The sequence below is a fragment of the Hakea prostrata genome, chromosome 8 (assembly GCF_041222555.1).
Source record: "Hakea prostrata isolate BN-2017 chromosome 8, UWA_Hpros_2, whole genome shotgun sequence".
Lineage (NCBI taxonomy): Eukaryota > Viridiplantae > Streptophyta > Magnoliopsida > Proteales > Proteaceae > Hakea > Hakea prostrata.
In genome coordinates this window covers 9,672,390-9,687,195 of record NC_142607.1, presented here as the reverse complement: position 1 = coordinate 9,687,195, position 14,806 = coordinate 9,672,390, and the positions used below count along the sequence as shown (strand labels likewise).

Here is a 14,806-nt window from a genome sequence, read left to right as displayed (position 1 = left end):
ACCATACTCCTACGTGTAGCCCTTAACTACAAACCTTGCCTTATAACTTTCAATAGTTCCATCGGAACGGAGTTTTGTGCGGAATAATCATTTGCAGTCTATTATTTAATGATTCGCAGGAGGTGGTGTCAAAGTCCAAGTCTGATTGTAAAACATAGTATTAAATTCCTTATCCATCGCTTTACACCAAACATCATGCTTTGATGCTTGAGAGTAAAATGACGGCTCAACGCCAGTTTTAACAAACGCAACTAAGGCATGAGGAAGTGGATGCAATGCAGTATAGAAGATCTTTGGTACATGCAACTAGTCTCATCTTGGGATCTATTAACCATAGGGTGAGATCGAAGATGCTCATTATGTAAAGCACAAATGTTAGAGGCAAGGGCTAGTGGAGCACAAGTAGAGGCGGACCTAGGATTCAACATCAGGAGGCCAAACAATAATTACAAAAATTTTAGTACTAATATTTAGAAAGACAACAATACCGATAATAATTCAAAATCTATATTAAATTCTTAGAAAAACGAGAATAAGTGAAAAGCCACAAAACACCTTTCAAGTGTCAATATCATCATGGAACAAGTAAACATACAAAAGTGAAAATTTTATTGATCCACTATATTTTAAAAATTAATAAATAAAAAGATTTACTCGATAAGTATATATATATAGTAACTTCTTCTAAGCTAAATTAATTTCACAATATTTATTAGGGAATAAATAAGTGAAATTTTGGGAATTTTTTTTCCAGTTTTAGGACTAAATAATGAACCTATATGTAAGATTTTAACTTATGTTAGTCTTATTTTCTTATAGTCTAATCTTGCATTTGTAAGATTGTAAATTATTTTCACTTGATTATCGGAAGAAAAAAAAAAAAAACTATTTTCACCCAACTTTCTTACTATAAAATTAGATATCTTTATAAACCTATTAGTTGCTATTATGTTCCTAATTTCTTTTCTTTGTTTTCAAGATCAAAGAGAAAAAATTAGATAGAATTTTAAACGATGAATTCTTCCACGATTTGTTTGCTTCTAAAAGTGTTCTATTCATTATTTGATTTACAACAAACTTTTCTAAATTTAAATATACTAAATCTTATCCAATATTGCAGGTGTTAAATCTATATATAATACAAAGTTATAAACTCTCGTATTATGTTGTGTTTTGAAGTCTAGGATAAAGTTCGTATTTCGTTCGATTTGAATTTAATTTGGTGTATTAAAAATATATGCTCACTGACTTTAACGAATCAACCAAAAATAAAAACTAATTATTAATAAATAAAAAAAACAGCAAGAGAATTTTCATACTCTTTTACTCATACATATTCAACATTTTATTTTAAAAAAAAAAAAAAAGAGAAGAAAGTATCAAAGAAAAAAATCAAGAGAGAAAGGAAGAAAATAAACCAAAAAAGAGAGAGAAATAAGAATATCGGATTGTAATCCTTTGGAGAAGATCTAGGGGAAAAGTTTAGCTTTTTCAAATCCAAGTTTTCCCTTTAGTCACGTGTGAGGAAGAAAATTTTTCCCTTTAGTCGGAAAGACGAGAGAATATGAGAGAATAAATAGGGCCCCACTGTAGTTCCACCCCTTAGCAAAAGGCAAGTCAACACCCATACTGGTAAGGGTGTCAATCGGTAGGGTTTCGATAATTCGGTACGGTTTTGGTATGGTGCCAACTTTGAATACCAAAAACTATAACCGTACCGTACCAAATCAAATTTATACAATACGGTTTCGATATTTACAAAAACGGTTCGGCACGGTTTCGGTATTAAATCGGTGAGGAAAGAAGGTTTAAACACTATCTAGTGAGGTACAATTTTAGTATGAACGAACCCATGCCACTTTTGTTATTAATTCATTAGGATCCTAATGAAATTGTAATCAAACAATCGATAAAATATGATATTAGCAAACACAAAACAAGTAAATCTAAAAAGAGGAGTGAATGACGAAACGAAAAACTAAAACAGGGAATTAAGGATAGGGTAAAGGTAAAGTATTTTAATTATAAAATTACATTTATATCCTTTAATTTGGTACAGTACCAATTCGTGTACAGTTTCGATACACACTGACGGTATGAGTACCTAAAACCAAAACCATACAAAATTTTAAACAATGCGGTACGGTGCGGTTTTAGACAGCACGGTTTAGTACCGTTAAACGGTTTCGATACACAATTGACACCATTACATACGGGGAGTAGTGGAAGAGGTAGGTCCATGTGGCAAAGAAGGCCCATGAGCAGAATTTATTGTATCACTAGAAACATATCTAGGCCCATAATCATCATCAACAACAACAACAACGTACAACAACAACAACAGGATGTGTTTGTAAACTAGGGCCATGACCAACATCAACAAAATGGTCAACTGACAAACTAGGTCCACATTCATTTAAGTCCATACAACCATTAACACATGGCAAAGAAGAGGGCAGAGCTCCACATGCATCAACTACAGAACTATTATGCAAAACACCAGAAGCAAAATTATCAAACCCATGAGTGCAAAGTCCATCAGTCCTTATAGATACAGACCCAATACTACAATTATGAACAATCCCAACATGAGTATTGTTATTATTATTATTACCAACTTCAGCAAATGAAAGAAAAGAAAAAGAAACTGTAGGAACAATAGATTGTCCAAATTGACCAGCTCCAGGCAACAAACATGGTACCTGAAAATGTTGTAGAAGAGAGATCGATCTTGTAGCTGACCAGATGCAATGAAAGACTTGTCCTTATCAGGAAACAAAAACTTATCAAAAACCACACATATGGAAATTACAACCTTCCTGTTGATAGGATTAAAACACTTGTAACCATCAACCATGATGATGAGGACTGTAGCCAATAAAAATGTAAGGAGCAAATCTCGTGAGCATTATAAAGCCTAAGTAGTGGGTAACAACAACACCCAAAAACCTTTAAAAATGTATAATCTGGCCACCTCCAAAAGAGTCTAGGATATGGTGAATCAAACTGTATAACAAAAGATGGAAGTCTGTTCATAATATAGACAACAACATAGAAGGCTTCACACCAAAAAGTAAATGGAAGATTTGGTTGTGCAAGAAGAGAAAGACCAACCTCCACAATTTGCCTATGTGTCCTTCCAACTACTCCATTTTTCTCGGAGGTATGAGGGCAAGAAAGACGATGAGCAATCCCACAAGAGGTAAAATATTTGTAGAAACCTCGAAACTCACCACCCCAATCAGATTGAAAATATTTAATGGTAGAAGAAAATTGATTCCCCAAAAGTGTTTTAAAAACCTGAAAAACCTTGACAGCATATGATTTGTGTGCTAAAGTGTATAAATGTATCTTGAAAAAAACATCAACAATTGAACCCCCCCCCCCCCCAAAAAAAAAAAAGAAGAGAGAGAAGAAGAAGAAGATATAGTAACGATGACCTTCATTAGAGACCTCATGAAACGGACCCCCACAAATTAGAGTAAATAAGTTGGAGAGGAGCAGTATCATGGGAAATGCAAATAACAAATGGTAATTTATAGGACTTGGCAAGTTGACATGCAGAACAAACACCAACAAACTTAGACCCCGTGCAAGGTAAATGAAATTGGAAAACCATTATAGAAACCACAGCAGGTGCAGCATGTCCAAGTCCAAGATGCCAAACATTGGAATATTGTCTAATAGCAGATAAAGCTATACATATAGCTAGAAAACACCCCCACAAAATCAATCCGATATACGCCTCCTTCAAGAGGGCCTTGTAGAAGAATACAAAAACGAATTGCGACCTCCAAACCAAGTAGTTAGTTCAATTCAACTTAATAGGTAGATAATGGTGAGCATTAGATATGGAAAAAGAAGACGTAGCATCAGACGAAGGAAGATCAACAGATGTGTATGAAGAAGGTCGTCTCAGAAGCCATAGCAAGAAAAACAAGCAAGCATCAAGCAACAACTGCTTGCAAGGAACAAATCAAGCGAAAACACAAGAAACAGAAATAAAAAACTGCTTTTAACAACCGCTTGCAAGAAACAGAGATTAACCAAGATCAATCGCGAAAGAAACCACAAATAAATCAACATCAGATCTAAAAACGCAACTGGAAAAACAAATCAAGCGATCTTCAACACCAAAATCAAAGAAAGAAAACACAAAGTACAAAGAAGAATCGTAGAGCAAATTGAAAGTGGTCCAAACAAAAAACACAAATCACAGAGTTGATTTGATTTGAGAATAGCAACCAAGATTTCAAACAAAAGGAAAGAAGCAGTGGAAATCGATGGTAGATTCACCAGAGAAATCGACGAACAGCCAGTGGTAGATTCACTGGAAAAATCGACAAACAAGCTGTGGTAGACGAAGAACAAAACCGCTAGAGAAAACCTAAAAGCCAAGACCGAAACACTTACTTTGATACCATGTTAGAGTGTGGAAGAGGAATGAATCGTATGAGCACATATAGTAGTATATATATATATACAAATGATAATGTGTATAAAATACAAGAGAGATCACCATATATGGGAGAAATACATAACCCAATACACTATATAATACTAGTCTCCAACAGACTATATAATACTAGTCTCCAACAGATTGTAGCCCATATAGTATGATACATAACCCAATACACTATATAATACTAGTCTCCAACAGATTGTAGCCCATATAGTATGATACATAACCCAATACACTATATAATACTAGTCTCCAACAGATTGTAGCCCATATAGTATGATTCATTTTATAGGAATATTTAGCTCTTTCTTAGCCCATTCAGTATAAGCCCAATTTTCAAACTGATACCTAAGGAACCATTTATAAGTAGAACCATCCCTAACCTATAACGAAATGAACCAGCAATGTGGTTTATACAAAGATATTAATCCGGTTTACACTTCAGCCTAATGTGCCATATCCATGGCTGAAGTTTAACAAGTTTTTACCATGCATATAAGAAGATTAGAGAAGAAATCTCTCCAAAACGCCCAAAGATAAGAGTTGAAAACTCTCACTCAAAACCCTATGTCGAAAATCCTAAATCTGACAATGACTTCAAAGCTTAAGGCATCGAAATACCACTCCATGTAGGTAACTGATTGATCCACGCAAGCCTCATCCCTAGACCCCCCAAGAGAGCAAGAAATAAATGGAGTCTAGGCTTAGAATACTACTTCATCGCATCAGGCCATTCATATCAACGTCAAACATGTTTTGAGCGGATCAATCTTTATAGGTATTTGATCCATTAGCTTCACGAGGGGAAGATCTCAAGATTCTTTCCAAGAGGTAACCGAAGAGCCACCCATCTCAAGAGAATTTCACATTCTGAGGGGATGGCAACGGTCAGTGTAGGATGTCCAGAAGCCTTTGACACTGTTTTCACCTTCTAAAGGAGTGATTTAAATGGAGATTTAGGCCAGTCAAGTAAACACCGATTACAAACTAATGCACCATATCTATTTATAACTTATCATATGCTTCCCCCATTGAAAAGAGGAGCTATCCCCGAAGAGTCTTAATTTGCACATCAAACAGCCAACTCATGGTCATATCTACATTCATCATCTATCATTCACTCATTCAGAGAATAAGAAAGTTGGACCGAAGAGGTAATTAGATGAAGGTACGGGCTCATGGGAGGACCCAGACATCATCTAACCCAATCAGAGGGCATGCTGCTTCAACCAAAACTGTTCAAATGTGATGGTGCTGTAACTGCAGGAGCCTTGAATACGCTCCATCGGCCCGGCTGATCAGCTCAGCATGGTTACCTTGTTCTACAATCCGACCATCCTGTACCACACCAATGTTGTCCACTCCTCGAATAGTTGAGAGCCTGTGGGCTACAAGAACCGTAGTCCGTCCCCTCATTAACCTTTCAAGGGCTTCTTGAAGGACACACTCTGACTCTGCATCCAGTGCACTTGTGGCTTCATCAAGTAGCAACACTGCTGGATCCTTCAGCACAGCTCTAGCAATTGCTATTCTTTGTTTCTGTCCACCGGAGAGTTGTACTCCCCTCTCCCCAACTGGTGTCTTATACCCATCTGGTAATCCACTCACAAATCCATGCACATTGGCAGCCGTGGCTGCCTCAATTACTTCAGCCTCTGTGGCCCCCTCCTTCCCATAGGCAATGTTCTCAAAAATACTTGCTGCAAACAGGGCTGGCTCTTGTTGAACCAACCCAATCTTGAGTCTGAGGGACTTTAGGTTAAGCCGTCGAATGTCTTTACCATCAATCATAACTTTCCCAGCCAATGGATCATAGAAGCGTTCAACCAGTGCAATTACAGAACTCTTGCCAGACCCACTAGCGCCAACAAGTGCTTGACTCTGCCCAGCTCGGATCCTTAAGTTGAGGTCTTTAAACACCATGATCTCCGGTCTTGCCGGGTAAGCAAAGTCAACGTGGCGGAGCTCAATCTCTCCTCGGATTGTCTCAACTGGTTCAGACTCCGGGTCATCTGGATCAATCTTGGTAGAACGATCAAGAATTGAGAAAACAGAGCTAATTGCCTCCCCTCCCCTTATTATTTCAGGGGCAAGGCTAACAGTCTCTGCTACTGAATTTGCAGTGATAACAAGAACAACAAAGACCTTAATGACCTTGGAGAAGGTGGACATGCCTTTACGGACAAGATGAGCACCATACCAGAGTATAAGAGCCTCTGAGGCATAAAGAGCAAGCTGTGAGACCCCAAAAAGGCTGCCAGAAGACTGGCTGTGACGAAGGCTTCGCATCTGAGGGATACGTAACTCATGGCTGAAGAGCTTTAGGATTTTGTCTTGGGCATTAAAGGCCGCAACAGTGCGGATGTTGCTCACACCTTCACCGGCAATCATGCTTGTCTTGGCATGTGCCTTGGCTGTGTCTCCGGCAAAACCTTTCAAAGAAAGTTGCTGCATTTGAGAATTTCATAACCAAAACAATTGTCAGCTTAACTGGAGATCAAAGGGTGAAAAATAGAATGGCATTCTGTAGCATTTTCTGCGTACTGAACCATTTATAACTTCTATATACAAATCCCCCCCCCCTACTTCCACTCCCAACACCCCAAACGTTTGATTGATGATAATAATAATAATAATAATAATACCAATAATAAACCATTTACAATGCTACTTCTTTTTTCTCTGGTAGGCCAGGGGCTACAAAATTCACAACATTTCATATAATAATGGTTCAGAAACAGCTAATGAGTAATGACCCTCACCGCATGTTTCATATATATCGTTAATTAGTTCAACTTTCCTATCAAAAATAAATCACATTACCAAGAGTATAAAACAATAATACAAAGCAATTTTATGCCGTTAATGACTGACTTGGTGTCAGAGGTAGCAAATGCCAATTTATAACTGGGGTACAGATGCACAGAAAATCAAAGAAAGCAATCAGGTGGTGAATACATCACGTGGCTGACTTTGTATACCAGATGATCTCAATAGAAAAGGGTCATCCGCACATATATTAAATGATAAGGACAGTCTAATTAACGAAGGACACTGAGCATGCGAGCTGCCCAAATACAGACAGAGTGTCCAGTAAATACACCAAGTATAGAAGGCTTTTCAGCATTTAAATACAAGTCTTACCTGAAGATACCTTCTCCAGATCGGTGGTTTTATTTGGCCCCCACACCCAAGCATTAGAACATCAGGAAAAAAAATTGTTAAGTTGCCATATTTTCTCCTGCTTATGTTGTTGCCTAGAGGAGAGGGTAAAAATGCCGTACCTCCATGGGTTATAACTTAGGGGGACAAATTCATAGACTTGATGGTAGGAATATGAAGTCTAAATATGGTAATATGAAACGACATGAGGTTCATTGAGTTTAAATAGAATTTCTTGCTTTTGAAACTAATAATAATAATATTTTAAAACTATACATATGTTTTACTAAAAGTGAGTGTAGTATTAGCTGGTGCACGTAACATGGGATCCAATCTTCTACCCAAAAAGAAAAAGGAAAAAAATAACATGGGATCCAATCGTGATATCCCTAGCCACGCTGCCACTCGCAGTGGAATCATGGAGTAAAGGTGAAAAACGCGGGGATCAAGAAATTCTACCAACCGTTTCAGAGCGAGGCTGGGTCCCACATCCCAACACAACCTCTCTATAAGTGAGCAGAGTACGGACAACCTATCATTTTCAGTGTAAGTCCTTTTAAAGTGATTCAGAAAGCACGTGGAAAATTGCAGTAAGTCAGTCATCAAACACTGGACATTGACGACAACTCACTCGCTCCCTTCCCCAGAAAATAGAAAAAGTAAGCACAGTGAAAGAATTCCCGAGAAAAATAAAAGACATATCACAAAAACAAAAACAAAACGAAACCCAAAATCAAAAATCCAGGACCACTCCTCACGGAAACTCTTCCGTGGTTTGAAAGTGAATAAATACGACAGCAAAGGCACAGGGATTGTTTAACCCACGTCTCATATGTCACTTCTCATACGTTCTTCCGATCCGGTCTGTCGTTTTATCACAATGACTAGGGATTGTCCAATTAGCACGAAGTCTGAATAATTTGGATTTCAATTCGAAAATGGTTTATCTGTCCAAATCTGAAAACAATGAAAGATTCCTAAATCCAGATCAAACGCTGGAATCTGAAACCCAATTTCGAGATTGTGAAATCTCAACTCACAAAACCGCTTCCACCAGGGCCCAGCGTATTTTGTCTTACCCATCTTCACTGATCACCATTCACCACCCACTGAGTTGCTAAGTCATTCTCTGCCCCAAAAAGATACCCAATTTTTTGCAGACTCTCTGCTGCTCAGCAGTAATGAATGAACAGTAGGACTTAGCTGGTCCTTAAATTATTAATTAATTCATTGGACCCACTGAGATACCCAATTTTTTCTTTTTCTTTTTTTATTAAAGAAAAGTAAATGATCAAGACAAAATATGCAGATACTATAGCGTACCTGGGCGAAGTTGGCCAAGACGAGAAGAGGGAATGTAGCAAGTATAAGGAGTGAAACCCTCCATTCGATGACAAAAGCAACAATGAATGAAGTCAGCAGCGATGTCATATTTTGCAGTATAACGGAGATCCTCTCAGCAATGGCGGATTTCACATCCGCTGCATCAGTGGCTAGTCGAGCTGCTACCAGGCTTGAGTTGTTCTCCTCCTCATCGAACCATCCCACTTCGTTCCTCAAGATTGCTGAAGAGAACACAAACAAGAAATAGCTTTCGAAATAAGAAGATTGGGGGATCTACACTGACTGATTTAACTCTAAAGATCATGGTAGTAAATGAGCCTATCTCAATATGAAGAAGAATGCAAGAATCCTTAGGGATAGTACATTGTACCTGCAAGCATCATACGCCTCACTCTAGTTGTTAGGTTCTCCCCCATTATACTGAAGAAATAGTGTTGAGTCAAGTATGCAACAACAGCATATAGCCCTGTCCCAATGTATATGAAGACGAACTCCTTTGTTTTCCTTTCCATGGCATTAGGATCCCTATAGTAGAACACCTCGATCATGTTGCTCATAACAATTGCAAAGGTAGGGCCAATGAAGCCAGATAGAACCGATCCAACAGCCCCCATTATTGCGTAGGGCCATTCAGGTGCATTCAGCTTCAGAAGTCGGAAGAAGTATCCATTAGGTGTTGGGTTCTTGCGGTCTGCATTTGAAATCATCTCGATTCGGCCATCAGCACCCGTACTGTACTGGTAGCTCAAGTTTCTTAAACTACCAGACCTAAGGCTAAGAGACTTTGTAGAAAGTGAATGGCTCAAACGTGATGACCTTGAACGGCAGGTTGAAGGAGCTCCAAGATCTCTGTTTCTTGCCATTTCCTGGAATCTGATTAAGGAGGCATAAGCTCCAGACTTGGCAATTAGTTCATCGTGGGTTCCAGTCTCAACAACTTGGCCTTGTTGAATAACAGCAATTGTGTCAACGTTTCTTATTGTGGAGAGGCGATGGGCAACAACAACCGTAGTTCTCCCAACCATGAGTCTGTCCAGAGCCTCCTGCACAATGCTCTCTGAGCCTGCATCAAGAGCACTAGTGGCTTCATCAAGTAGAAGGACCTTTGGATTCTTCAGCATTGCTCTTGCAATGGCTATTCTCTGTTTTTGCCCACCAGAGAGCTGAACTCCACGCTCTCCTACCTGTATTATTTCCAAAAAAACATGATGCTTAAAAGCTTCATAACTAAAGAGATAAGTCACATTTCACAAACAGACTAATGATATGGATTGAACATTTGACCATGGAAGTTCTAAAATCTGGCTAAATATTACTTTCATTGTGCTTCTACTTGAATCTGATTCACCATTAGAACAGTATGGATGACAAATATGAACTTCCACCAAAAAATAAATAATTAGGGATTGGACACTCATCATTAATGCTCTTTTCTTTAGTCCAATGTCATTCATTATACTTTTCCTGCCATGGGTCAAATAGATATTCACTCTACCCTCAGTCATTTTAGATGATATGACCAACTTATTAATTGAATGGGCAAGGGAACTTACTTGGGTATTATAACCATTTGGAAGCAAACAAATGAAACTATGGGCATTTGCAGCAGAAGCAGCAGCTTCCACTTCTGCAGTGGTTGCATCAGGCTTTCCATAAAGTATGTTCTCAAGGATAGTAGTTGCAAACAAAGCAGGCTCTTGGTTCACCAAACCAATCTGATCCCTTAACCACTTCAGTTGCAAGGTCTTCAAATCTACATTGTCCATCAATACTTGCCCTGCTCAAGTTAGAAGAGGAAACCAAGAGTAATCAGCATGAATAACTGGAACCAGATCTACTTCTGATGGCAGAAGAATGGTTTTCTAGTGGGGATGGAAATTAATTACCCTGATTGGGATCATAGAACCTTGCAATAAGTGAAACTACAGTGCTCTTCCCTGATCCACTGCCTCCAACTACAGCAACTGTTTTCCCAGCGGGGAAGAAAATAGAGAAATCACGGAAGATGATGACATCTGGCCGAGATGGATAGCTAAATGTGACATCTTTAAATTCTATATTCCCATTAACCTCTGTCAAACACTTCCCATCTGAAGGGTCTTGAATTATAGAGGGTTTTTGCTTGATTATCTCCAAGAGCTTGTATCCAGCTGATTTTCCTTTGCTAAATGCACCAAGATTTGAAAAGGACTGCCCCAAGCTCCTGTGTGAAAACAATAAAAGAAAATCCATAAACGACACCAATAGCTTAAAACTGGGTGAACAAAACTGAGGAGCAAATGAAATTCAAGTAACATTCAGCCATTTCAAGAAAAAAAAAAGACCAGATAAAATGTAGAGGTTTGTGGACATACATGCCACCAACAATGGCAGAGAATATTGCAGTGAAGGCCTTCCCACCATCTGTCTGGCCGTTCCTGATGAAAACCCCAGCATACCAGAATACAAGGGCCCAAGACATGCATGCAATACCATAGGTGCATCCAATTCCAAGACCCTTGGCCATCCCAGCCTTGTATCCGAGTTGTAAAGTGTTCTGAATTGCATCTGAATAGGAGTTCAGTGCCTTGCTCTCTCCCACGTACGAGTACACAGTCCGAACTTGTGCAATTGCCTGCAAATTAACCACATGATTTGAGTCCAATATAGTTAACAGCCCAGCCACATCGGTGGCTCAGTGAACTTGACATGTAGTAAACCCACAAGCTAATTGGGGGAAAAAGTGAGTAAACACTCTTGAGTTCTGATTTATCTGATAGAATTTCAGAACCACTCTTTCGTCCGTTACTTGGTCTTTTCTCATCTCTATTCCTTCATCTAATTGTAATCAATTCTCATATCCGGCCCAATGGACTCTGTTTTGGTAATTTGGCACTAAAAAGAGGAGTGAACAGGTTGGGTGCTTTCGGTCTGCTGAACCAGATATTATATTGGTCACGTAACCGTCACACAAGAATCTTGCACAGTTTTAAACAGTGCACTGCAGGATTGGGACGGAACCCATCTAACAGGCGTGGTGGGGAGTGCAATGTATAGCATTCCTACAATAATTCGCTGTCTGAGAGAACTCTCATGGATACTGTCCAAACAAAAAGCTTCTCCAACAGTAGCCAATCAATCAATTTTTTACAAAAGAAAATTTACCCAAAAATAGTTGGCAGAAGAGACGAGAAGAAAAAAACGTGAGGACGATCACCTGTTCCGCGACGATGCCCGCATTGGAGTACGATTCTCGGCTCTTCGAAGTAAGACCCGTAAGCGTGTATGCGTACAGTCCCCCAGCGAAGGCGATCCCAGGAATCACGGCAACGCTCAAAAGTGCCAGCTTCCATGCCGATATGAATCCCACCACTAAGCCGGCAAGAAAGGTCGAAAGGTAGTGTATGAAGTTACCCACCTGTATAATAACCCACAAATCCAAATCACAATATAGAAAACAAAATTATGGAGATAATCATTTCTACAGATCCACTGGTTCGTCATGGATTCATGGCTATCGATTTTGCTAATTTGCGCCGTGCTCTCAGTAACTGTTTTACCCTTTCTCCCAGCCCACTTTTCTTTTCCCTCCGCGAAGCGTTACAAACGTGATAAAAGTTAACGCCAAAAGTGCAGTAGCGCACGTTAAAGACGGTTTTTCTAACGTATGCCGTCGCCAACCGTATGTCACCGACCGGTTCAACCGCGAAGTCCAGGCCATAACGGTCGAAGTTGGACAGAGAAAACGAAGGAAGAAAGAAATGGAAAACTGGTGATTCTGCAACAAACCTTCTCGCTAATGGCGTCTTGGACAAGAAGAGTATCTGTAGAAACGCTAAAGACAATGTCACCAGTTCTTGCATCTGTGTCGAAGAATCCAACGTCTTGCTTTAACACTGCTTCCAAATACTTCTTCCTCAGTGTACTCACTTGCCTCTCTCCCGTATACATCCAACATGCAATTTCTGTAAAACGAGAAATTTGCAGAAACAAGAACTCATTTCGATAAGTCTAAAATCTCAACTACATCTTCATTAAAGTATCGGACAGAAATAATTATAGCAATAACTCTTATTAATTGTTAAGAGGAATAAATTTGTTCTTTTATCGTGGAATATTGGTATTTTCTCGTTATCTCGGGGCAGATAAAGACGAAGGAAGATACATCTTGAGGAAGTATCCTTGATTCCATGTCTTGAGTGTGACTAGTGAAGATACCGAAGAAGGAAAGGAGAAGGAAAACGGAACACAGAGTACGTGTCGGTGTTACCAACACGATCCGATATGGGATCGGACGATGAAGCATCAACTGCAAGATGGAACTGCACATTGCTACTATAGCTATTGCTTGATCAGAGACGAATGGATTGAAATTTCAGAGGAATCGACTTGTTCTTACCTGCGTAGGAGGATAAGCAGACAACAAATCCAAGATAGACGAAGTAAAGCGCGTACTGCATTCATCAGAAGAGATTACAAACACAGATCTCAGATCCGAGATCAATAAAACGAAATGAGAATCAAATTTCAGAGCAGCGATCGGAAACCAAACCTTGGAGACTTCGTCAGTCATTTTCTTCAAATCGAACTGATTTTTACCAAATCCATTCACTAAATCACCGAACAATAGGAAGAAAACCGGCATAGCAGAACCATGAATGACAGCACCTAAGCTTCCTGCTAACATCAGACACAAGTCGTACTTATCCGCAAAAGAGAAGAGCTGGTAAAATGGAACACTCTGCTCTTTCTTCTTCTCAGCTTCTGGCATACTTTTCGCTTCAGTAGTTTCCGCCATTGGAACTCCGGTTAAAGAGAGTTGCAACTTTCACTTTCAGAGTAGGAGCGGAATGGACGATTCACAAGCTTAGAAAAAATGTAGAAACTGCTTCATCTCTGGTTCTTGCTTCTTGTTTCTCTCCCATTGATGATAGGTTAAAGCTTTTCTCCGTCCGTGACTCCTGTCATACAGACACACACAGAGAGAAAAGGATAGAAGTGTCAATCTCAGTACTCAGTTGCTCAGTAGTCGCAAAAAGAATAAAGTGAGTTCACTCTAAAATAAATCTAGCTTTGCCACCATTACTCCATTAAAAACCTTCGATCGAAGTTCCAACTTCCAAGAACCTTACTCTTTTTTTCTGTATTAAAAAAATGGCGATGTCGGTTGGCTTCGAGCGTCAAGCCTTCACCTTCGTCACTGTGTGTGTGAGAGACAGAAAGAGTTGCAGTCTTGCAGAGAGACCTTGGTCAAACCAAGCAAGAGCAAAATGGGGGCTAGAGACTGGCCAAACGCTGGCTTGGAAACGTTGGGGGGGGTTTCTCCTTAATTTTATACCCATTTTCCGAGGAAAAAGGTAGAAAATCAGAAATTCTTTTCGAGATGGAAAAGAAAATGGAAACTCAGAATTAATTCAGTTAACCAAAGTTGGATTAGAAAAGTAATAAATTAACTGCGGTTAAATGGAATCCCCGTCTTTGCTGAAACAGTACCTTTGCTTTGCTCTGATCTATACTTGCTTCGTTCTCTGTGCGGCCTTCAGAAACAAAATTAATTTAAAATACACTTCTCTGACGGAAAGCCACGTTCTCTTAAAATCCATTTATCCAATCAAAAGTTTCTGCATCGATGATCTGAACTCGGAGCCATGAACTCGGAGCCGTGTTCCTAGTTTCTTCCCCCCAAAGAATCGGAACCATTGTTTTCAAAAATCGGGAATCTTTATCGCTGAAAGGACCGATTTGTATCGGAATTGTCTGCTATGGATGTCAAATCGGATAAGAATCCGAATGAGTTCTCCGGTTCTTAAATGGTAATGATCAATCCCTCTTAAGGAAGAGATGATTGATTTGATTCTC

The 14,806-nt window shown here is 39.3% G+C and overlaps 1 protein-coding gene across 1 annotated transcript; it reads right to left on the bottom strand.

Moving 5' to 3' along the window:
- Positions 1 to 5,190: 5,190 nt before the first annotated feature.
- On the bottom strand, positions 5,191 to 14,265 carry LOC149006745 (ABC transporter B family member 19). The gene is made up of 11 exons (XM_089165321.1): positions 14,080 to 14,265; positions 13,500 to 13,908; positions 13,347 to 13,401; positions 12,737 to 12,912; positions 12,165 to 12,365; positions 11,323 to 11,582; positions 10,855 to 11,171; positions 10,522 to 10,745; positions 9,339 to 10,152; positions 8,948 to 9,189; positions 5,191 to 6,910 (listed from the first exon to the last, which is right to left on the bottom strand). The coding sequence occupies exons 2-11, from the start codon at positions 13,743 to 13,745 to the stop codon at positions 5,702 to 5,704; spliced, it is 3,744 nt and encodes a 1,247-aa protein (XP_089021447.1). The 5' UTR covers positions 13,746 to 13,908; positions 14,080 to 14,265; the 3' UTR covers positions 5,191 to 5,701.
- Between the last annotated feature and the right edge of the window lie 541 nt (positions 14,266 to 14,806).